At 44.2% G+C, this 23,733-nt stretch overlaps 1 protein-coding gene and 1 pseudogene across 1 annotated transcript; one reads left to right on the plus strand and one right to left on the minus strand.

Annotated features, from left to right (window-relative positions):
- Positions 1-564, minus strand: LOC139832753 (disease resistance protein RGA5-like). The gene has a single exon (XM_071822594.1). It carries the CDS (start codon positions 562-564, stop codon positions 1-3), a length of 564 nt encoding a protein of 187 aa, XP_071678695.1.
- A 968-nt stretch (positions 565-1,532) lies between these two features.
- On the plus strand, positions 1,533-22,625 carry LOC139832754 (uncharacterized; annotated as a pseudogene).
- Positions 22,626-23,733: the final 1,108 nt, after the last annotated feature.

Genomic DNA, 23,733 nt, shown 5'->3' on the forward strand with positions numbered 1-23,733 from the left:
CTAAAAATTCTCTAAACGGCCGTAGAGAATGTCCTTGAAAACTTTCTTCATCTCAGGATCCTGGCCCACTGGAATGAAACCTACACAGTAAAATTTCTTTTTAAGCTTGTCATACACAACTTTAGCTAGAGTTGTCTTGCCCAGTCCTCCGAATCCAACAATAGAGAAAGTCTTGAGCTTTTCTTGGCTCTCAACGTCTTTGATGTTATTGGCAATTTCATGGCGGGCCTTGAACTTGGTAATCTTGTTACATGTCTTCTTGAAGAAGCCCTTGATGTTGGACTTGGTCGGCTCGACACCCTCAATGCGCACCGTGGAGGAGTCGAGGTTGTCCTCGATGGCATAGGACAACTCCCTTACTTCACTAGCCCAGATGTCGACCTGCGGGTCAAGCTGGTCCAGCGGCACATTCGCCACCTTCTCAAGGGCAGCTTGCATGCTCTCGAGCTCAGCCTTGAGGTCTTTGATCCCCTCCTTCACGCTCTTCTGTAGGTTGTACTCCTCCTGGAGGAGCTCGGCCAGCTTGGGAAGAAGGGTGCCCATCGCCCCAGTGGCGAACTCCATGAGTCTGACCCTCTGCCTCGCTGACTTGCTAGCTTGCTGGCTACTTTTTTTTTTTCTCTCCCTCCGTTATATTTTGTTGGAGCTGCACCTCGCAGCTCGTATCTTCTTCTCTCTAACTCTACTCTTTCATGAACAAACACACACATGTGAAAAAGCTCGCAGAAAATACACACGCACTCACACTAGACCAGGACTCACGCACACACCCATTCACCAAGGAAGAACATGAGCTTTGCCGTGAGACTCCCTTGGCAGCCACAATTGCTACATTTGCCACTCTTTCTCATTCATTTGTTCTGACTTAAATAGGACGTACAAGACTTGCTGCATGCAGCCACTACTGCCGCTACTCACTCCAGCACGTCCACTCCATCCTAGAATTGCTCCATGATCCACATGACCCGGCCGGCACTTGACTCGGCTAAACAACTAGATAAGCATGCAGCTAACTAGTCCAACTAACTAACAATATGCTAGCTTGCATGTACACACATGGGCACGTTTCTACATGCGTATACTGCTGCGGCTAGTACTACATGCATGACTCTTAACTAATCATCTAAACTTAGCATTAATAACCAGATTAGTTCCAACAATCACCTCCCTAATCTTGTTATTTCTTATTCCTCTCTTGAAGCCCGTGGTCGTCGATGTCGTCGGTGCAACTCGTAGACAACCGCCAATGCCATCTTGTCATGCCGATTGCCGTCGTCGACGCTGGCCTCGCCGAGAGACGCACCTCCTACGCCTTCACCGCGAGCATGCCATCATAACACACTCGCTGCCACATGTTCGCCACCGGTGACGCAGCTCACCGGCGACTTTCCTCCATGCTCGTCACCGGTGCCGCAGCTTGCCAGCGACTCGCCTTCATGTTCGCCACCGGTGCCGCAGCTCGCCGGTGACTCGCCTCCATGTTCGCCACCGGTGCCGCAGCTCGCCAGTGACTTGCCTTCATGTTACCGCCGATGACGCACCTTGTCGACGTCTCGGACATGGAAGACGAACTCCTCATGGCAATGGCCTCCATGCCATGGCCATCACCTCCATGCTGTCGGTGGTGCGCCGTCACTCATGACGCAGCGCGACGACGACGAACTTTCACCAACCAACCTCTACGCACGAGGCTCTGATACCAAATGTTAGAGCTGCCACATGCAGCTCCTCTCTTATCTCTCGCACAAACACTAGCTAGAAGAAGAACACGCAGAGTTTTGTGGCAACACACCTCTGCCTTTTCCTCTTGTTCAACTTAACAAACTGAGCTGATTACAATAGCTTAAATAGCCAGACTCACACCTCTAACAATCACCTCAACTTAACACACCTCTGCCTTGGCATGGTCAAGGCCACAACTACTTGATCCACATTTTACTCTCCACTAGCTACACACACGCACGCGTTTTGGCATTTACATGGCATCTCCTCAAGGGCCACATGACCAGGCCAAGCGCAATACACCCTGCATGTAGCCAGCTAATTAACACTAACACATCAGCTTGCATTACGCATGTGTGTACTTGCCGCAGCCTATGTGCTATCTTGGATCCAATACATGCATGAACTAGAATCAAACAATAACTAACAAGATTAGTTCCAACATATTTTTCCTGGAGCTCTTCCTTGCTGATGTCTCTTGCATGTATATATAGACTATATTGGCTTTGAAGCATCTTTCCACGATCGGAGTTCTAGCAAAGGTCTGAAAGTAGATTTTGGCCGGATCTGGAGAAAGAGCTGCTCGGAATAATTTATCTATCTATCTATTCTATCTATTATATACTAAAAGCAAATACGGTAGTCTAAAATAGAGACATCATGTTAATCCACATCATCTGAATTATCTTGACAGTTAGATATACTATCTTCTATTATATACTAAAAGCAAATACGATTGTCTAAAATAGAGACACCACGTTAATTCACATCATCTGAATTATCTTGACAGTTAGATATACTATTTGTGGTTGGGATTTAATGAAAGATTAATAGATGTATAATCATGTAAGTGTCATTGTTTGACCATTGAACGGTTAGATTGATATCTTTCAATTCCTTATGTGCGTCATATCCAGGATGGCTTTGCCCTAGCGCTATGTATTTGCTACCGGCCGCCGCTAGAGCAGATCAGCCACAGAGGAAGTACTACATGCGGATATGCGACAGGCGTCGATCCGCTCCCTGAGGAAATCAGCCAAGAGAGTAGGCAAAAGTTAGATAGTACCGATCTATGATAGCGGCCAAGCGTGCTTTCGAGTCGACGGAGAAAGTTGATGTCCTTTCTTGATGCTAATCATAACACGTGATTTCCGTCGCCGTCTTGCTGCCGACAAAACTGAATGGCGATCATCTAATTGAGCCATTGGCACTCGCGTGGAGGCAAATCAATCGGCACTTTGGCAGGCTTCCGCTTGGAAAACGTTTCAGCCTACATGCAATGGTGAAATCACCTTAGGCCAATCGTAAGCTACTCCGCCCGGTTCAGTTTATACGTAGTTTAAGAAAAACTTTAACCATTAAGTTGGTTAACAAAATATGAATTATATACCACAAAAATTATATCTTTGAAAACTTCTTTTAAATATGAATCCAATGATATAAATTTTATGGTATATCTCATATTTTGTTGACGTAATTAGTGGTCAAAGTTTTTCTTAAACTTCATGCATTGCCTTATAAACTTCATGCATTGCCTTATAAACTGAAAGATTGCAGCTTAGCTAGGTTCACTCCAGCAACCGCAAAAAGTTGAGATGTCTCGGTCGTTACGCATTTAAGCTAGGAATTACTCTTTTTAGATAGCTTTCAATTTTCCTATAAAAGATGCAATCACTAATTCACTATAGATTATAGCATGGCTCAGATAAATCTAGAGAGCTTTTTTTTTACTTCTGATCAGATTGGCTTTCCCAGCTTTTTTATAGTTGCATCTTTTATAGGACATATTCCTCTTTTTAGATTTCGTTAAATATTCTGTTCAGTAATTCTTATTATACATGTTTCTCTGAACTTCGGGTAGCATGAGCACTTTGTATGATATATTGTGTTTTTGTATATAGGATTCTGGAGTGTGGAAGCGTACAGATGAGAGTTTGAACCACTGGTGGAAAAAGGGCCTTCCATCCAGCCCCATTAGTCCCCAAATATTTCGAACCGTGACTAATGGGACCTTTAGTCGCGGTTCGCGACCAAAGGCCTGGGCCCAGGGCGCTCGCTGGCCAGCTGGTGCACGTGAGGGGCTTTAGTCGACTAAAGGCCTTTGGGCACCTTTAGTCACGGTTTGCCAGGCCAACCGCGACTAAAGCCCCTCCCCTATATATACCCATCCAGCAGCCAGCACTTAGCCATTTGGAGCCATTCTCTTCACAAACTTCACAAGGGGGTGTTAGGTTTGCTTTTGGTTTCTCTTATGCACACAAGGTGTTTGATGAAATGCCCCAAGAGCATGAAACAAACATGATATGAAGTGTCAGAGCCACACTTGAGCTTCCTCATTTATTTTTTCCTCCTCGATCGCGGTTAGCAACTTGAACCTTTCATGTGTCATTGATAAAATATGCATATGTGTGTAGTTCATTGTTTGATTTCTATTGTTTGTAGTTAGTTAATTAGTTTAACAAATGCATGATGGTTAATTATATATTTTATATTATAATAATGCAGATGAATCGGCAATGGATGTACGGTAACCGACTCTCCGGCGAGTTCACTACGGGTTTGAAAGATTTCCTCGTAGTGGCTAATGCGAACAAGCAGGGGGGTTTTGTTATCTGTCCATGTGTTGCCTGTAAGAATCAGAAGGGTTACTCTTCCTCAAGAGATGTTCACATGCACCTGCTTCGGCAGGGTTTCATGCCAAGCTATAATTGTTGGACCAAGCATGGAGAAAGAGGGGTTATAATGGAAGAAGATGAAGAAGGGGATGATTTCATCGATGACAACTATCTTGATCATTTCGGTGATACTTTCATGGAGGATGCTGAAGGTGGGGAAGGTGAAGGGGAAGGTGAAGGGGAAGGTGAAGGGGAAGGTGAAGAAGAGGCACGTGATGAGCCCGTTGATGATCTTGGTCGGACCATTGCTGATGCACGGAGAAGCTGCGAAACTGAAAAGGAGAGGGAGAATTTGGATCGCATGTTAGAGGATCACAAAAAGTCGCTGTACCCCGGATGCGATAATGGTCTGAAAAAGCTGGGATGCACACTGGATTTGCTGAAATGGAAGGCACAGGAAGGTGTAGCTGACTCAGGATTTGAAAACTTGCTGAAAATGTTGAAGAATATGTTTCCAAAGAATAACGAGTTGCCCGCCAGTACGTACGAAGCAAAGAAGGTTGTCTGCCCTCTAGGTTTAGAGGTTCTGAAGATACATGCATGCATCAACGACTGCATCCTCTACCGCGGTGAATACGAGAATTTGAATGAATGCCCGGTATGCACTGCATTGCGTTATAAGATCAGAGGCGATGACCCTGGTGACGATGTTGAGGGCGAGAAACCCAGGAAGAGGGTTCCCGAAAAGGTCGGTGAATTCAAAAAAGAGCTACAATTTAAAAGGTCAATGACTGGGACTGGGGATATTCAGCCACCGGGTACCAATCTATGTGGATACTATGTTTGTGAGATGATCCGGAGATACACCTCTGAGCGGGTTCCGTGTGATAACAATGTCAAGAGGAATAACCTCCGGAAGATGCTTAGTCCAGAAGCTCGCTTCCGACCACTTCAAGAGGAACTAGCTGGATGGTTCGTGAGGGAAGTCATCGATCCTAAAGGAGAACACTATGTAGAGGACGTAGAACTTCTGATGCAGTAAATTATGTATGGAAACTTGTTCAAAATTGTATATGCTGGTCATCCGATATTGAATATATATTGTATATTCCTCTTGAATTCTCTTTGGTTCTAATTTCAAATTTGTTTGAAATTGTACATTCATATGCATGTATGTAGTACCGTAGAATATGTGAAACTCCTTCAAAATTAAAATAAAACATAAAAGAAATAAAACAATACAAATTAAAAAGAAACCAGGTTTAGGGGGGGGGGGGGCTAAAACCCTAAACCTGCGGCGGCCTTTTGTCGCGGTTGGCCAGGAGAACCGCGACTAAAGGTCCTCCGCCCCGACCGTCGCCTGGCGCCCACGTGGACGGGCCTTTAGTCGCGGTTCGTAACCAACCGCGACTAAAGGGGGGGGGGGGGGGGGCTTTAGTCCCGCATGTTTAATACCGGTTGCACAACCGGTATTAATGGACGTTCCGAACCGTGACTATTGGCCCTTTTTCCACCAGTGAACAATTACTATCTTATTCAAGATTAGATAGCTTTCAATTTTCGGCCATGAGTAAGAAATAGTTTGATTTTATATTAGATATGCATGGATCTTGATTCGTGAACACTTTCATTTCAAAATACATTAATTCCTTGGAAGCGTGTGGAGTCAAACTTCAATATTTGTTACTGCTAATTTATAATAAACTACTCCTATCTTTGTTTATTTGGTAAAGTTTCTATATTAGGTTCATTGTGAAAAATAGAGTTACAATAAATATTTTCAGTTATTTTCTTAAATATACATACAACGACTAACGGTCATTAATATTCAAAGTTGACCACCAGAGTGTGCAAAATCTAAGCATTATCTGTTATGGAACAAAGGGATTGTTTTTCTCTCTCTTGAATTCAGCCTTTGGGAAGATCTGCAGGACACCCTTATCTTATTTATCATGTTGTCATGCACCTCGGTATATATCATAGCATGAGTCTTTGTCTTATTCTCTGACCATTGTTAAAAATATTTAGAGAAATGTCCTTCGACAATCCAACTAAACTATTTATATGGTCCACTTTTCCAATAAAAAGAACCCGTACAGAATCTTCTCTCAACTATGCAATTGGTTTACTAAACTCAAAAACCAGAAATAGTGTTGAGTGACACGCTTACTATGCCTATACCCTATACATATCATAAAGACATCTAAGAAGGTAATTGGCTCAGTTGGACCTGTTCAATTAGAACCACCCGGAGAAAGATTCAGCTAGAACCATTTTGGCTCTTTGGCGATACTGAGTTCATGATTCGCCTCTCAGCTTTTGTCTCTGGAAAGGAAGACGAATGCCGGACGACAAATGGTCGTTGAAGCCTCATTATGGTTCCTACATTTGATCGAACTAGGTGATCCTCAACCAATGCTTTGGTTAATGTGAGAAAAATCCTAATGTCTGTGTGTTAGCACGAATCAATGTTTAGGATATGCGAAGCAAACCATTAAGAAATAGTTCAAGGGAGCAAGTGGAGTGACAAGAAGCTTGGGGGAAAATAAATCATACAAATAGTTAAGTCACATCTAAGCATACTTTTAAGTTATGCAGGATATTATTGGCTTCTTTATCTTTCTTTGATGTCGCATCCTTCCCCGGCCCGATTCTGTAAGACTAGAGTCAGACTTGTGGGCTTGAAAGGTGGTGCCCAAGAACAATCAATTAGTGAGACATTAAAAGTTATATTAGTTGATTAGAAAGGTCAAGTCATGGTAGACAAAAATATTTATCTCTTAGACAAAAGTTATATTTTTCAAAATGGGAGCTTAGCCCCTAGCCTCTGCTTCAAAATGATGCACACGGCTTTGCTTTATTTCATAGGATCCAGTATTAAGTATCAAATATCAGGTTTTACAACTCATGGATCACATAAAGTGGATACAAAAATCAACCAACGAAACAAGATAAACAAAGCTCTTATATGCATCTTGTAGTCGTTTAGTATGCAACCAACCACTCTGGCTAAAGATAGCCCGTACAACTGCCATCAGCTGATTGCACCCAGTATCTACAGGCCCCCGCTGATCTGCAGGGAGAAGGTAAGACCACATGTGGATTGATGAAGCAAACCTGTGAATAACCTGCAGAAAATTTGGTTTTGCAACCCTGTTAAAAACAACATCATTGCGGCAGTTCCAAATCACCCAAACTAAAGCACATACTTCTACTCGAATGCGAGCCTTAGTTTTCTTATCAATCCCATTTAGCCAATTACCAAACAAATTAGTAACATTAGCGGGAGGTGGGATATTATAGGTGAAGTGGACTACCCTCCAAACAAGACGAGAGAATGGACAAGAAATAAACAAATGATCAATTGTCTCCTTAGATCCACAGAACACACAATCTGTGCATCCATTCCAATGTCTTTTAGCAAGGTTATCTTTGGTTAATAGCACCTTTTTAAATAAGAACCACATGAAAATCTTAATCTCCAGTGGTATCTTTATCCTCCAAATGTATTTTTTCAGGAACACCGTATGCCCATTCAAATATTCAGCATACATAGACTTCACCGAAAAAATCCCCGATGTGGTCAGGCGCCATTTGAACTTATCTGGTTCATCATTAAGAGATACATCTATCAGCCTACGCACTAAACTTATCCAAGTCTCCCATTTTTCATGTGTAAGTGCACGTGTGAATCCTATACTCTAAGGCGCATAAGACAAGACATCCGCGACTAAGACATCTTTGTGTCTAGTAATGTTATAAAGAGATGGATATTGTTCAGATAGAGGTATATCCCCCAGCTAGACATCCTCCCAAAAGTGAGTATTATTCCCGTCTCCTACGACAAAAGAACCTCGATCAAAGAAGTCATCTTTAACCCCCATAATCCCTTTCCAAAAAGGAGAATCAGTGGGTTTTGCTTGCACTTGAGAGAGCGTTTTATTCCGAAGGTACTTATTATGCAGCAGCTCCTGCCACACACCTTTTTCAGAGAGAAGTTTAAATAACCATTTGGTAAGTAAACATCTATTCTTTATATCAAGTACCTCGATACCTAGACCCCCTTGGTCTTTCGGTCTACAAATAATGTTACATTTAGTAAACCTATATTTCTTTTTTAAGTCATCACTTTGCCAAAAAAAAGCGAGACCTATAAAAATCTAGTCTTTTGCGTACCCCTTTGGGTATCTCAAAGAAAGACAGCAGGAACATTGGAAGGCTTGTTAGAACATAATTAATGAAAACAAGACGGTCTCCATATGAGAGCATCTTCCCTAGCCAAGACGCCAACTTCTTCTCAAAGCGGTCCTCGACTGGCTTCCATTCTTTATTCAGCAACCTCCGATAATAGATGGGTATGCCGAGATATTTAAAAGGCAAAGACCCTATCTCACAACCAAAAATTGTTTGATAGTCATTCTCTACTTTAGCCTTACCAAAACAGAAAATTTCGCTCTTGTGAAAATTTATCTTTAAACCGGATAGCTGTTCGAAGAAACAAAGAATTAACTTCATATTCACGGCTTTTGCTAAATCATGTTCCATGAAAAGAATTGTGTCATCTGCATGTTGAAGGATCGATATCCCACCATCTACTAGGTGGGGTACCAACCCTCCGATCTGGCTGGCCTCTTTAGCCCTAGCTATAAGAACGGCCAACATATCAGCGACTATATTAAACAAAATAGGGGACAAAGGATCCCCCTGCCGAAGTCCCTTTAAAGTCTGAAAATAATGTCCAATATCGCCGTTTACTCTAATGCCAACACTCCCTCCCTGAACAAAGTATGCAACCCATTCACACCACTTTGGCGGGAACCCTTTCATTCGCAAGGCCTGCTGCAAAAACGACCATTTGACCTTATCATACGCCTTTTCGAAGTCAATCTTAAAAACAACTCCATCTATTTTCTTCCTGTGAATTTCATGGATGGTCTCATGAAGGACCACTACCCCTTCGAGTATGTTCCTCCCTGGAACAAAGGCAGACTGCGTAGGTCTAATAACTTTATGAGCAACCACCGTTGCTCTATTAGTTCCGACCTTCGTGAAAATTTTAAAACTAACATTGAGCAAATAGATGGGCCTATATTTCTCGATTCTGCTAGCATCTTCCTTTTTGGGAGACAAAAGTTATATTAGTTGATTAGAAAGGTCAAGTCATGGTAGCTAAAACCTATTGATCTCTTGAACCTTACTATCAACAAACGTGGATTAACATGTCTAATTAATTGCGCATAGCATAATTTTATTATTAATATGATGTATCTTCATTAAATGTACCATGACTAATTGATCTTAGTAACTATATAAACTTCATCAGGCGAGAAATTATTATTTACTCATCAACATATAGGTTTTGTTGACTCTAGATCTATTAAAATTGGCGATTATAAGATCTAAACGCACACTGAAGCACCATGAAATAAAAACTACATCCTCGCTTGCAATAAACACATAGTTCTATGTATTATCTCATATCATCATGTACAAAAGACACATATAATCAATGATACACTCTTTTTTGTGGCAACATCAATTATTCTGCCACAAATTATAGATGATTAAGGATGTCTTTCAAACAAGTGATTTTTATTTAGAATAATATTTGTGGTGACTATAGAACCATGTTAAGTCTAGTCACATAATATAAATTCCTATAGAACCATAAAAAGATTCTAGACATATTGGGACATCGCCCTCGCATTTCGCCGTGCTAGTTCTAATTAACTAGTGCTTTTATATTTGTTGGTTAGTGCAGACCAGTGGTATCTGGAAAGAAATGCACAAGTTGTGCTTACCTTTCGCGATAGTACCAAAACGCTGAGTCAGATTGGTGTGACATCTCCGGGCGGCAATACCAATTATTCCATTTGATTGGTTGAGTTGTTTAGGTCGTCAATTTTGGGCAGCTACCGAGCTAGCTACGCACGCATGTTTAGAATCGTCCATCGACGCACAAAATTGATTGATAAATCATGTGACCCAGGACGATAAGCTAGAATACGATTATAAGATGGTGGCCGGAAAAATATTCGTTTCGACATCTGCGCGCGACAAGCGCCATTCACCAAACCACCAAAGGTAATGTGATGGGGCGACCCACGGCCAAGTTTTTTTTTTCTCGGCCAAGATCTCCGAAATCTCGCCGAAAACCGTTTATTTCGGTTACCACCGAGAAAAGTTTTACCGAACAAAATATACCGGTATTTATATAACTAGATAGTACCCCGCGCGTTGCTGCGGGAATTCATAGCAATACATAAATATCAATATTCATGTAGTGAAGAAGATTAGTTCGACCTACAATACTATAGCTAAAAGATAAAATGTGGATACTGGAATTACATATACTATACTAAGAAAATAGAAGAAAAGAAAGGCTGGTAGCAAACAAACTTATCGCCTTCGTCAGGCTACACGCCTATCTCTAGATCTTGCTGGCTCCAATCCAACATATAGGCTCCTAAAATCAAAAGGCCATCTTTGATCAGCTCGTGGATCTGAGATCTGAGATGGCAACGCCACTTGCTGAAAAATTCACCTGCATTTTTGCTTCCAAATGTATCATACCCCATTTATAGCAACCATTAGTTCACCCTTCGTGCGATTAGCGGCCATGAACATCCACCAATCTGTTGGGCTGCTTAATTTGTTCGGTTGGATGTTTAAAAGCTGTACCCCAGTCCAATCACCATGGCCCAAACCTTTCTGCTGCAGCAGATCATCAATGAGGCGGCGCTCCCTTAGCCATAGCCACATAAAAACTTGCATCTTGGTTGCACTTTTGCTTTCCAGAGCTTAGCAAAATAAATTCCGGAAATCAATCCCTGGAATTCTACTTTATAGGCCAAAGTTGAGATGTATGTTCCGGAGTCCGTGATTTTCCACTCGATGTGATCCTTCTGTGCCGAAAGTGTGACTTCCTGCAACCGAATCCAGAGACTTGTGAATTCCCTGAGTTGGCACAGAGGGCAGATATCACTTGCATTTCCAAGAAATTCTAGACAAAGTGGATCACTTGAAGGTTCCGAGGAATTCTGGACAAAGTAGATCACTTGCAGTCACACGCAGATTCAAACGGTAGCAAGTAGGAATGGCTAACTGGAAAAAAAATCTAGGAGAAAAATGGAGTAATAATTGTTATCTTCTAAATATTTCGTGAGATGGTTGAGACGTTTGTTCAAGCACCTCGTCTAGCAGGAAACCCTAGGGCGGGATCAGCCGTTCCCAGCGGGATCCATAGCCAAATACGGCTCGGGATGGTTGGGCCTCCCTCCAGCCCTGTGGGAAAGCTGGAAAGGCCCACGCCATCAGCCAAAGTCGGTCCCAGCTGTGAACTTTGGCTGGGCCCTGGCACCCGCTGGGCCTCAAGGCCCACCTCCTCGTCAAGTGATGCCACCTCTACCAGAGCAAGCCAACCGTGTTCTGGCCTAGGAGCCTCTTCCTAGCCCACGACCATCTCCTCCACCCGCAACGTCGAGCTCGCCCCTCCCTGGTTTGTTCCCAACTCCGTCGCCGGTGACCGGGCGCTCAGCAGCGCGGCCTCTCCGCCGTGCACCACCGAGGGAGGGCTGGAGCACGGGACAGATCGCGCCCGACCTAGCCCCCGCGGACGCCAACCCTCGTCACCTAGGCGCGAGAATCTGGAACCACTCCCCGTGGCAAAATGAGAACCTTTGCCCGTCAGAGCCCCCCCAGCTCCTTCGCACGCGCAATGAAGCCACCCAGTGTAGCTTTCTCCGGCGACTGCCTCCGGCCACTGGAATCTGAGGACCCTTCCTCAGAATGGCATCCGGTCTCCTCCCATGAGAAGACAGAGTAGTCGTCATCTTCATCCTCCGCCAGAGAGGACACAGTCCGTACAAACATACCATTTCCTTTTTGCTCCGTAGAAATCGAATTTTAGAGTACAAATAAAAAAACCCTTAATATTTTCCTCTCCTACCTCTCCCTATAGATCCGTGGCAATGAGATTGTGTCCAGCGATCCGAGCACCGCACACGAGAGGATGTGGGTGGCAATCAGCGATCCTGCTCCCGGATAAGTAGACATGGAGCAGAAGTGAAAATTAGACATGAGATGTGTTGTGCCGGAATGTGGGGACTGTGTGGGGCACAATTGGAGAGTGATTGTGGCAAGGCCAAGAAGCAAAAAATGTTCTTTTACTAATGCATGCCGCAGCTCCGTCGTCGCCTATGGGCTCGCGTGCCACGTCGTCTCGGATCACACGGAGCGACGAGCATGCCCTAGTCAGTGGTCTCTCCCAGATGTTTTCGAGGGAGAATGGATATGCGGTGAAACCTCCTAGAGCTAAAGGGAGACAGTCCCGAGATAAGAGGCTTTCTGCGGGCACTTTTTCGACTATGATGGAGGCTCTGTCACATGTGGTGACTGGTGACCTCTCCTTTGATGTCTCCTCCTGGGAGACCCTCTGTTACATCATCGCCGAGAGCTGACAAGACGTTTGTATAGGCTTCGGTGCAGTGGGGGGATGCGGGCAAGCAAGAGCTTTCATCACGGCAGGAGGCCATGGCTGTTTGCTTGTCGGTGGATGTCGTCACGGGTGTGTGTCACCTGAGGTCGGCTCGCCACATACTCTAGGAGCATGGGCACGAGCTCCGCCTCCTTAGAGCATCTCAAACAGATGCTGCCACTAGTAGAAAAAGGGCTTTCCGTTCAGGGCGAATCAGAGCTTTAGTCCCGGCCTCGTTATGACCCGGGACTAATGTGAGCATTAGTCCTGGTTCCAACGGCTAGGACGCCGCACGGGGCATGGCCAGCTCCAGTCCCGGTTCAAAAGGGACCTTTAGTCCCGGTTGGAGACACCAACCGGGACTAAAGGGGTTGCGGCCGGCACGAGACAGTTTAGTCCCGGTTGGTGCCTCCAACCGGGAGTAAAATTCTATCTTTAGTCCCGGTTGGAAGGTATTTCCTATATATATCTTCATCCCTGCCCGCCCTCTCCTCTGTTTTCTCCTCTGTTTTTCCTCCCCGAGCTGTATCATGGTTGTTTATCCCTTGTTATGCACATGAGGTGCTTGATGAAATGCCTAAGAGCATGATGCCACTTGATTTCACACAAAACAAACATGATATGAAGTGCGCGAGCCACACTTAAGCTTTCTCCTCTTTTTTTCCTCATCGGTCGAGCTCGAGTTCATCCTCATTTTTTTGCCACGATTTGACAAGATTTTGCGGCACCCCATCTATCCAAGGGTTCTAAAAGGTTAGCAACTTTATCCTATTCATGATGTTGTGTAATGGTTTTTGATATACTTAATTATATAATACAGATGAGCCGGCAATGGATGTACAGTGACCGACGCTGTGCCAAGTTCATTACGGGCCTGCATTATTTTATCGGTGTGGCTGAGGCAAACAATCGGAATGGTTTTATGTGTTATCCATGTGGTGTCTGTCAGAATAAGAAGGATTACTCTTCCTCGAAAATCCTTCACACCCACCTACTTCGGTCCGGTTTCATGCCCAGCTATAATTGTTGGACCAAGCACGGAGAAAGAGGGGTTATGATGGAAGACAATGAAGAAGAAGAGGATGATGACAACTATCCTATGTTCCCTGAATATGGTGATACTGCAACGGGGGAAGATGAAGATCAAGAGGCATCAGATGAGCCCGCTGATGATCTTCACCGGTCCATTGTTGATGCACACAGAGAATGCAAAAGTGAAAAGGAGAAGTTGAAGTTGGAGCGCATGTTAGAGGATCACAAAAAATTGTTGCTTACATGGTGAAAGTTTTCAGCAAAGGTCTTTAAAAACCTCAAATCTTGCAAATGTGCTTGAAAAGCTGATTGTCATATCATTGGAGTATGGATAGTTGCCAATGTTGGAAACACATTGGGTGGCTCCTCGTACGAAGGGGCATGAGGCATTAGAGTTTTATTAATGATATCATGTATAGTACCAAGTGCAATGAAGGCACAACTAGGATACATGTGGAGCCATTAGTCATCTTACAAGGACATGAAACATGTCAACAAATTTATCTACAAAATACTACACTTATGACTGATTGCTTTGACCTTGTATCAATAATTAAAGATGCCTATGATAAGGGCAATGGAACTCAAAACTATGATGAACTATGATCTTAAGCATGCCCTCAAGTATAAAGATTTGGAATATAGATGCTTTACTCATGCTGAATCCCTACTTACTTTCTAATTCCTTCTGAGTCAAAGAAAAACTAAGAAAAAGATCTCTATTCTAAAGACCAAAAGTTAGGAATTATATCTTGCAAAAAGAGTTTGTTTAATTGTCCATAGTACTTGTTCATTTACTATTATGCAAGATTTTTTTATTCTTATGCATACTTGAAGTTTATGTTTTCTTTTACTTCATATAATGATTTCTTGCTGTTATTTACTTATTAATGAACTATCATAATTTGAGTAGCAATTGTCATGAACTCTATATTGTGCATCTATTGACAACAAACTACAAAGCCCATTTAGTTATCACCTTTATGCTCGAGGATGAGCATAGGTTAAGCTTGGGGATGCTGATGCATGTAAAATGCATCTATATTCTTTGTAGTTTATTGTGTTATATTTCATCATATTTGCATCATATTATGAGTTATTGCCTTGATTTACATTGATTTCGGGGATTTTTCAAAAGATTTCCTTTATTTTGGTTCTAACTCTATCTGGCAGAAAAACCTTCTGTTAGTATTTTTGACTTTTCAGGAGCTTCGGGACTCCAAAAAGGGCAAGGTTAGAGAGCACGCTTCGAATTTTTTGAGAAGGATCCAACGAGCTAAAGTGGGCCAGCAGGAGGTCAATGAGACGCAAATGGGGGCCCATGGCACAGCCAGGGTATCAGGCCGCGCCATGGGGTCCATCTCCCCCCTCGGCCGTCCGATTGACCTCAATCTTTCGCGTACGGGCGTGTTTTGACCTAAAACCCTCTATCTATACCCCCTGGCGGTCTTCCTCGTGATGGACAGAGGTGGAGATCGAAAACACATAAACAGAGAGTCGGTAGTCCGCTGCCGGCGGAGATCGGAGGGGGGAACCGCTGCCGGAATCGCCTCCGGGTGGCTCCACCCCCCTCCGGCGTGGTCATCATCAACATCTATAGCAACACCACCTTCATCCTATCCATATCCCTACTGTAATCTCTTGGCAAACATGATGTTGAGTGCAATCAATCATTTTCCCATGATCTATTGTATCTTTATGTCTAGATTTGAGTAGTGCCTTGTTCATGGCTATGGTGAAAGATTTTGTTTATGGTTGCATACAAGTTTGTTATCTTCTATGATGGTCTTATGTACTGTTGTATGAGTGTACACATATGTTGGAGGAATGCATAAGGTGTCACCATTGCATGTGTTTAGAAGTTAGGGATGGCCAGAGATGATAGAAACCGTGTCCCGCTTTTTAGATGCATGACCATTAATAACGTGTTAATCAACGAGGGAATAAACTAATCAAGACCATGAAACTTACATTGGTGGTTGGACTTTATGTCTTAATAACTCCGTTGCTTGTTCACGTATGTGGCATTTTGATCAATCACTAGGGGTGTACTTGCTCATGTGAACGGCTGCATCTATTTATGGCTCCTCTCTGAAAGAAACAATAGATTATCTTTATAAAACTTAGCTGTGATGGTTAGGTGTGTTGATGCTAGACACATTTGCTTAATTAACCCATTGTGCGGTAGTTTCTAGGCCTGGGGTTTTAATCATCGAGTTCTTTAGTACTTATGCATCTAGCTGGTATAAAACGTGTGCTTTACTAATTGTGCAACCAAAACAAATGAAACAACCATATGCCTAGAACGGTTGCTTCCTTGAGTTACCTTCATCCACTCAAACTTGCATAAACTCGCTTGCATCTCTAGTTGTAACACTTAGTTGTTTTAGTTTACAGATTTCTAGTTAGTAGTATCAACAAATTAAAACCTTGAATATTTTACATTATTGCATTACACGAAGGACCATATAAGTGGGTTATATGGCTTTAGAGAATAGATAGTTACCTTCAGCTCCTCGTGGGTTCGACACTCAAATACTTATCGAATTGTGCTACAGTGATTCCATGCCCTTGGGGATTATCATACGTCACTGTTTATGTATTCTGCCCGGTTGAGAGAATTTTGGCGCGTCCTTGGCATCCTTTGACGGGTTTCATCCTGACATGTTTCTCGGGTCCTGAGGCCGGCGGGGCCCGCGCGGGTGGATCCCAGGTACCCTGGTTCCCATGGATACGACACTTGCAATGTTAAATCTAAATCTATCACTGACCATGACGAGGATACATGAGCAATCCTCACCTTTGATGTCTTTACAGTTTCTATGAGGATTACTTGTATTGCGCCTTTTTTATTTTATCGTTTTAGACTGGTTTTGAGCGGCTGTGTGCATGTTAATTATTCAGAACCTAGATGTAATGATTAAACCTTTTAAGTAATAAAGCGCCATTTATAAAAAAAAACATGAGCAATCCAAATCCTACCGGTCCAGAGTACTTCTCACTTAGCATTAAACATATTTTTTCTAACTATGGGCCGGGTGGCCCGTATGAATATCGAATTGGCATTCATATAAAAGATGGATTGGCGTGGGATTTTGGCGAGATGTACTCTAGTATAAAAATTATCAAAGTTAAACGGTTGGTAGAGTCCGAGAATTCATAGAAATAACTTTTTTTTTGTAAGTGTTGGATTATGTTGTGCAAAACATATATACTAAGGGTATAATTTTATCGGAAATCTCCAATGAAATGCTGGTAGAGCAGTAGGATCAGGAAATTAAATATTCTTGATTTTCTACGAAAAAGGAAGTATAAACTTGGCCTGTGCATCACTCTATGCACACAACCATTTTATCGCAGCGTTTAAAGATTCGTAGCACCAAATATACTTGTACAAAAAAAGGAAAGGGCTATTTGTACTTCAAATATTCTTCACGGTTAAGATAAAATCTTAACCATGAGAGAATTGTTTACATCACGAGCAATCCAAATCAAGCCTGTTTTAGACTATTTGCTGACTCTGTCCTAAACAACAAACCAAAATTTCTGTTAATTTTTCTGAGAAGGAAAATATATTAATACCAATAAGATATCAATTACACCCTGCCTCTGCAACAACATAAATGACTAGAGCAACTCTAGCCATCAAGGATGCACACAGCCGAAAAAAAACAAAGACCCGCCGAAGCAAATAGAGACTCGCAGCAGCATTAGAACCAGCAGTGGTAACGACACCTCGACTCCAAAAAAGCTTCTCCAAAACGACGCCTCCAGGAAGGTAACGGTGCAGAAACACCGTCGTCGTCCGGTCAAACCAGCAAGGCCAGATCCTGGCTTTTCACCATAGAGAAAGTTCAATCTCCAGACAATGCCTTCAACAAGAAAATGACTAGGGAGCCACCATTGCCAGGTACAACTACCGAAGGTCAAACCTAGGGTTTTTACCCTGAAAACTGAGACACGGAGCTCAAAGAGTACCGCCAAGAAAGAAGTCTGCTATAGCCACCCCCACTTGTCAAGAACTGCTGCAAACTGCTAATTGCTAGGCACACATATGTGTTCACCCCATCCTTTTTGATCCATGCCACCCCTAGCACCAAGTGGACTCACTCAACATGAGCATGGAGATCCTCTGGCCTTTGAATCACCTTGACAACCTACCTCCACCAAACCATGGTAATCAAAGCTGATTGCCAAATCGATAGACCCAAGTGTGCCGGCGAAAGTGGATCTTGGTACCACCGAACACATCAGCCACAGACGACAACGCTCTTGCCGCATGGGCTCAGATGGCCACGGCGTTTTTGGAGCATTCATCCTGAGCTGACCACACACACGGACGGTCCAGGCAAAGACCATCAACGCACAGCGCAAGGCGCCGCCAAAAAACCACATGGGTCTCTCTGGCAGCCCCACATCGTCCTCGATCATGACCGTCGATAGAAGATTAGGACCGGATCAGGATAGTCTGCCGCCTAGTTGGCCGGCCTGATCCATAGACGCGCTCCTAGATGAATATCCACCGAGTCCTGCATCCAGACTTCCTTCATCGCGTGTTCAGCGACTTCATGTCGTCGATCTCCTCGATGTCGCTCTAGCGGTCGGGATCCCTGTCCTCAGCCCTGGGACTCGACGGCCATGGTAGCAGCCCCTTGACCTCGTTGCTGCTCGTGAGCGGAGGCCTGGTCGACCACCTCGATCAGTCCATGGTCTCGGACACCACCGCATACGGGATGCAACAGCAACACCGGACCAACGGGTTGCAGATCAATGGCATCTACGCGGGTCCACATCGGGACGGGCGCCTGCAGGTAGATCTTGGCCATAACGTCAGAACCAGCAAATGGATCCGATCTTGGAGGTGGAAGGAGACTATATGTTAGGTCATTGGAGAAAACGCACTAGTAGAAAACGGGCCTTTGGATCGGGCCATTAGTCCCGGGCGTGTCTAGAGCCGGGACTAATGGTCCGGACCAAACGGCCCGAATGAGCTGAATCGTATGGCAACCATTTGTCCCGGTTCTGGTTGGACCTTTTGTCCCGGTTTGAGGGTCAAACCGGGACTAAAGGGTCTGCGTCCGTTTGCAGCCTGCTGCCACCCCCTTTAGTCCCGGTTTTATCCTCAAACCGGGACAAATGGGCAGGGCCTATATATACACACAGCCAGCCCCCCTTCCCCCCCCCCCACCCACCCCAATCTGCTCTATTTTTTTCCTTGGTGGAAGGTGGAGGTTTGTGCTAGGTTTTTTTTTCTTCATATGCACAAGAGGTGCTTGATGAAATGTTTGTGAGAGTGATGCCACTTGAGTTCACACAAGACAAACATGAAATGAAGTGCCCGAGCCACACTTAAGCTTTCTCCTCTTTGTTTCCAAGTGTCCTAAAAGGTTAGCAACTATTTTCTCGTTTAGACCACGCGGTACTAATTTTAGCATCGTGATTGCGTTTGATATATAGTTGTGTGATGCAGATGAGCCATCCATGGATGTACAGTGACCGACGCTCTAGCGCTTTCAGAGAAGGCGTGCGTTCATTTCTCGTTGTGGCCGAGGCGAACAAGCAGAGGGATGGTTTTATGTGTTGTCCATGTGTTGACTGTCGGAATGAGAAGGATTACACTTCCTCAAAAGTCATTCAGAGCCACCTGCTTCGGTCTGGATTCATGTCCGGCTATAATGTTTGGATCAAGTACGGAGAAAGAGGGGTTATGATGGAAGACGGCGATGAAGAAGAGAACGATGACAACTACCGATCTATGTTCCCTGAATACGCTGATACCGCAATGGAAGACAATGAAGAAGAAGGCGGTGAAGAACCGGCAGCAGATGAGCCCGCTGATGATCTTGGTCGGGCCATTTCTGATGCAAAGCGAGACTGCGACATAGAAAAGGAGAGGTTGCAGTTCGACAAGATGTTAGAGGACCACAAAAAATTGTTATACCCAAATTGCGAAGATGGCCAGAAGAAGCTGGGTAGCACATTGAAATTGCTGAAATGGAAGGCAGAGACCGGTGTGACTGACTCGGGATTTGAAAAGTTACTGATAATAATAAAGTAGCTGCTTCCAAGAAAGAATGAATTGCCCGCCAGTACGTACGAAGCAAAGAAGCTTGTCTGCCCTCTAGGATTAGACGTGCAGAAGATTCATGCATGCCCTAATGACTGCATCCTCTACCGCGGTGAGAAGTACGAGAATATGGATGCATGCCCGGTATGCAGTGCATTGCGGTATAAGATCAGAAGAGATGACCCTGGTGATGTTGAGGGCGAGCCACCCAGGAAGAGGGTTCCTGCCAAGGAGATGTGGTATGCTCCTATAATACCACGGTTGAAACGTTTGTTCAGAAACAAAGAGCATGCCAAGTTATTGCGATGGCACAAAGAAGACCGTAAGAAAGACGCGATGTTGAGACACCCCGCTGATGGATCGCAGTGGAGAAAAATCGAGAGAGAGTACAAGGACTTTGCAGATGACGCAAGGAACTTAAGATTTGGTCTAAGTACAGATGGAATGAATCCTTTTGGGGAGCAGAGCTGCAGTCACAGCACCTGGCCCGTAACTCTATGTATCTATAACCTTCCTCCTTGGTTGTGCATGAAGCGGAAGTTCATTATGATGCCAGTGCTCATCCAAGGCCCGAGGCAACCCGGCAACGACATTGATGTGTACCTAAGGCCATTAGTTGATGAACTTTTACAGTTGTGGGCCAAACCAGGTGTACGTGTGTGGGATGAGCACAAACAGGAGGAATTTGACCTACAAGCGTTGGTTTTCGTAACCATCAATGATTTGCCTGCTCTTAGTAACATTTCAGGATAGACGAACAAGGGATACAATGCATGCATGCACTGTTTAGATGAGACTGAAAGTATATATCTGGATAAATGTAGAAAGAATGTGTACCCGTACAATCGTCGTTTTCTTCCGCACAGGCATCCCTTAAGGAAAAAAGGCAAGCATTTCAAAGGCGAGGCAGATACCCGTTCGAAGCCTATCCACCGTACTGGTGATGATGTATTTGGTATGGTCAAGGATTTAAATGTAATCTTTGAAAATGGTCCTGGCAGACAACCTGTTCCGAATGACGCTGACGGACATGCACCCATGTGGAAGAAGAAATCTATATTTTGGGAGCTACCCTATTGGAAAGTCCTGGTTGTCCGCTCTGCAATCGACGTGATGCACCTGACGAAGAATCTTTGCGTGAATATTCTAGGCTTCCTGGGCTTGTATGGGAAGACAAAAGATACACCGGAAGCACGGGATGACCAGCAACGTCATAAAGGACGAGACGGCATGCATCTAGGGCAGTTTCAAGGGCCTGCCAGCTACGCTCTTACCAAAGAAGAGAAGGAAATCTTTTTTGAAGTCCTTTTCAGTATCAAGGTCCCGTCTGGCTTCTCGTCGAATATAAAGGGAATAGTAAATATGAAAGAGAAAAAATTTCAAAACCTAAAGTCTCATGACTGCCACGTGCTTATGACGCAATTGCTTCCAGTTGCATTGAGGGGAATTCTACCGGAAAATGTTCGACTAGCCATTGTGAAGGTATGTGCATTCCTCAATGCAATTTCTCAGAAGGTAATCGATCCAGAAAGTCTATCAGGGTTACAGACTGATGTGGTCTAATGTCTGGTCAGCTTCGAGTTGTTGTTCCCGCCATCCTTCTTCAATATTATGACGCACCTCCTAGTTCACCTAGTTGAAGAGATTAGAATTCTCGGTCCTGTATTTCTATACAATATGTTCCCCTTCGAAAGGTTCATGGGAGTCTTAAAGAAATATGTTCATAACCGTGCTAGGCTAGAAGGAAGCATCTCCAAGGACTATGGAACAGAGGAGGTCATTGAGTTTTGTGTTGACTTTCTTCCTGGCCTTAAGCCGATTGTTGTACCTGATTCTCGGTATGAGGGGAGGCTTACTAGAAAAGGCACACTAGGAAAGAAAGCAATGGTATGTAGGGACGGGCATTCTTTCACTCAAGCACACTACACAGTTCTACACAATTCCACTGTGGTGGCTCCGTATATCGAGAAACACAGGAATATTGTACGCTCTAAAAACTCGGTGCAACCTGACTCCTGGATTAGACTTGAACACATGGCAACTTTTGGTAGTTGGTTGCAAACACATCTCATGAATAACACCACTGTTGGAGAGCAGCTGTACTTGTTGGCCAGGTTACCATCTTAGACTATATGTACTTTCCAAGGGTACGAGATAAATGGGAATACATTTTACACGATCGCCCAAGATAAAAAGAGCACCAACCAAAATAGTGGTGTCCGCTTTGATGCAACAGACGAGAATGGGCAGACGGACACATATTATGGGTACATAGAGGAGATATGGGAACTTGACTATGGACCTACTTTTAAGGTCCCTTTGTTTCGGTGCAAATGGGTCAAGCTGAGAGGAGGCGGGGTACATGTAGACGAAAAGTACGGCATGACAACAGTGGATCTCAACAATCTTGCGTACATGGACGAACCATTCGTCCTAGCCAACGATGTGGCTCAGGTTTTCTATGTGAAGGACATGTCTACCAAATCGAGAAAAAGAAATTAGCAAAAGAATACATCGTCCGATGAGCCAAAGCGCCACATAGTTCTTTCAGGGAAAAGAAACATCGTGGGAGTGGATGACAAGATAGACATGTCAGAAGATTATAATAAGTTTCATGAAATTCCGCCCTTTCACAGTGAAAACTGACACAAGCATCCTGGTAAATGATGAAGATTCTCCATGGCTACGGCGCAGAAGAAAACCACAACACTAGATGGGGATGTTGGTGATGTGTAATAATGTATTAAACCTTTTATGTAATAAATCTATGTAATGTATTAAACCTTTATGTCAGCAGCATGCTTCCCGAGCATGCTTCCCGAGCAATGTATTAAACCTTTCGGATTGCCGATGCGGATGCTTAACTTCTTCGGAGAGATCTCTGCCGTGTTCCAGAGTATCTGCAAAGACTTGCAAGTTATTTTAATGCTATAAACACAACTAGCCGGGACAAATGGGGGGCAGTGCGCGCGCTGAGCCAGAAAAAGCCCACCCCCCTTTGTCCCGGGCGCGGATTTCCAATCCGACCCACGGGAGACGGTATTTTCATTTTCGGTGTGCCGAAACGGGTTTTTTTTGTGAAGCAGCTACAGGGTGCCCAATCTCCGTTCCAGAGAGACCAACATTAAAATGACACAACTACGACTACGACTTCATTGAAATTTAACTAAATACTTTAACTAAAACAACTACGACTAGTCCTTCCGCGCATCCGCCGCCCTCCTGGCCGCCGCCTCCTGCCGCAGCTGCTGCTCCAGCTCCTCCACACGCCGCCGCTTATGCATCTCCTCACGATGCAGCTCATGATGCTCCCTCTCACGACGACGCTGCGTCCGCTGCTCCAGCTCCTCCATGGCCTCCGCCTCCTCCAGCCGCTGCCTCTCAAATGCTTCTATGGTAGCCGCTAGCGCTGCCGCCTCCCACTGCTCATTCTCCGCGAGCTCCGGGTCCTCCTCCACCTGCGGCGGGAGTGGCGGCGGGGGCATTGTGAAATGGGCTAGACTTGGGTGAGTGAAGTGGGAGGCGGGGGACGGAGGGGCTATATATACCGGCGTGTAGCGCGGGACTAATGGCAGGAAACTCTCCCGCGCAGGACTAATGGCGGGAAACTCTCCAGCGCGGCGTCGTGGCGGGAAACTTTCCCGCGCGGTTTTAATGATTTTTTAATTGAAAATGACAAAATGGTTAATAGTTTTAATAGTTAAAATAATTATTTTGTAAAATAGAAAATTATTTTGGATTAGTTATTGAAATTCAAGCACTTTTCATGTTGAAAGTTTAGTGAGATTCAAAAATATGCATTTTTTAATTGAAATGTTCAA

This window comes from Lolium perenne, chromosome 6 (genome assembly GCF_019359855.2).
Source record: "Lolium perenne isolate Kyuss_39 chromosome 6, Kyuss_2.0, whole genome shotgun sequence".
Taxonomy (NCBI): Eukaryota; Viridiplantae; Streptophyta; class Magnoliopsida; order Poales; family Poaceae; genus Lolium; species Lolium perenne.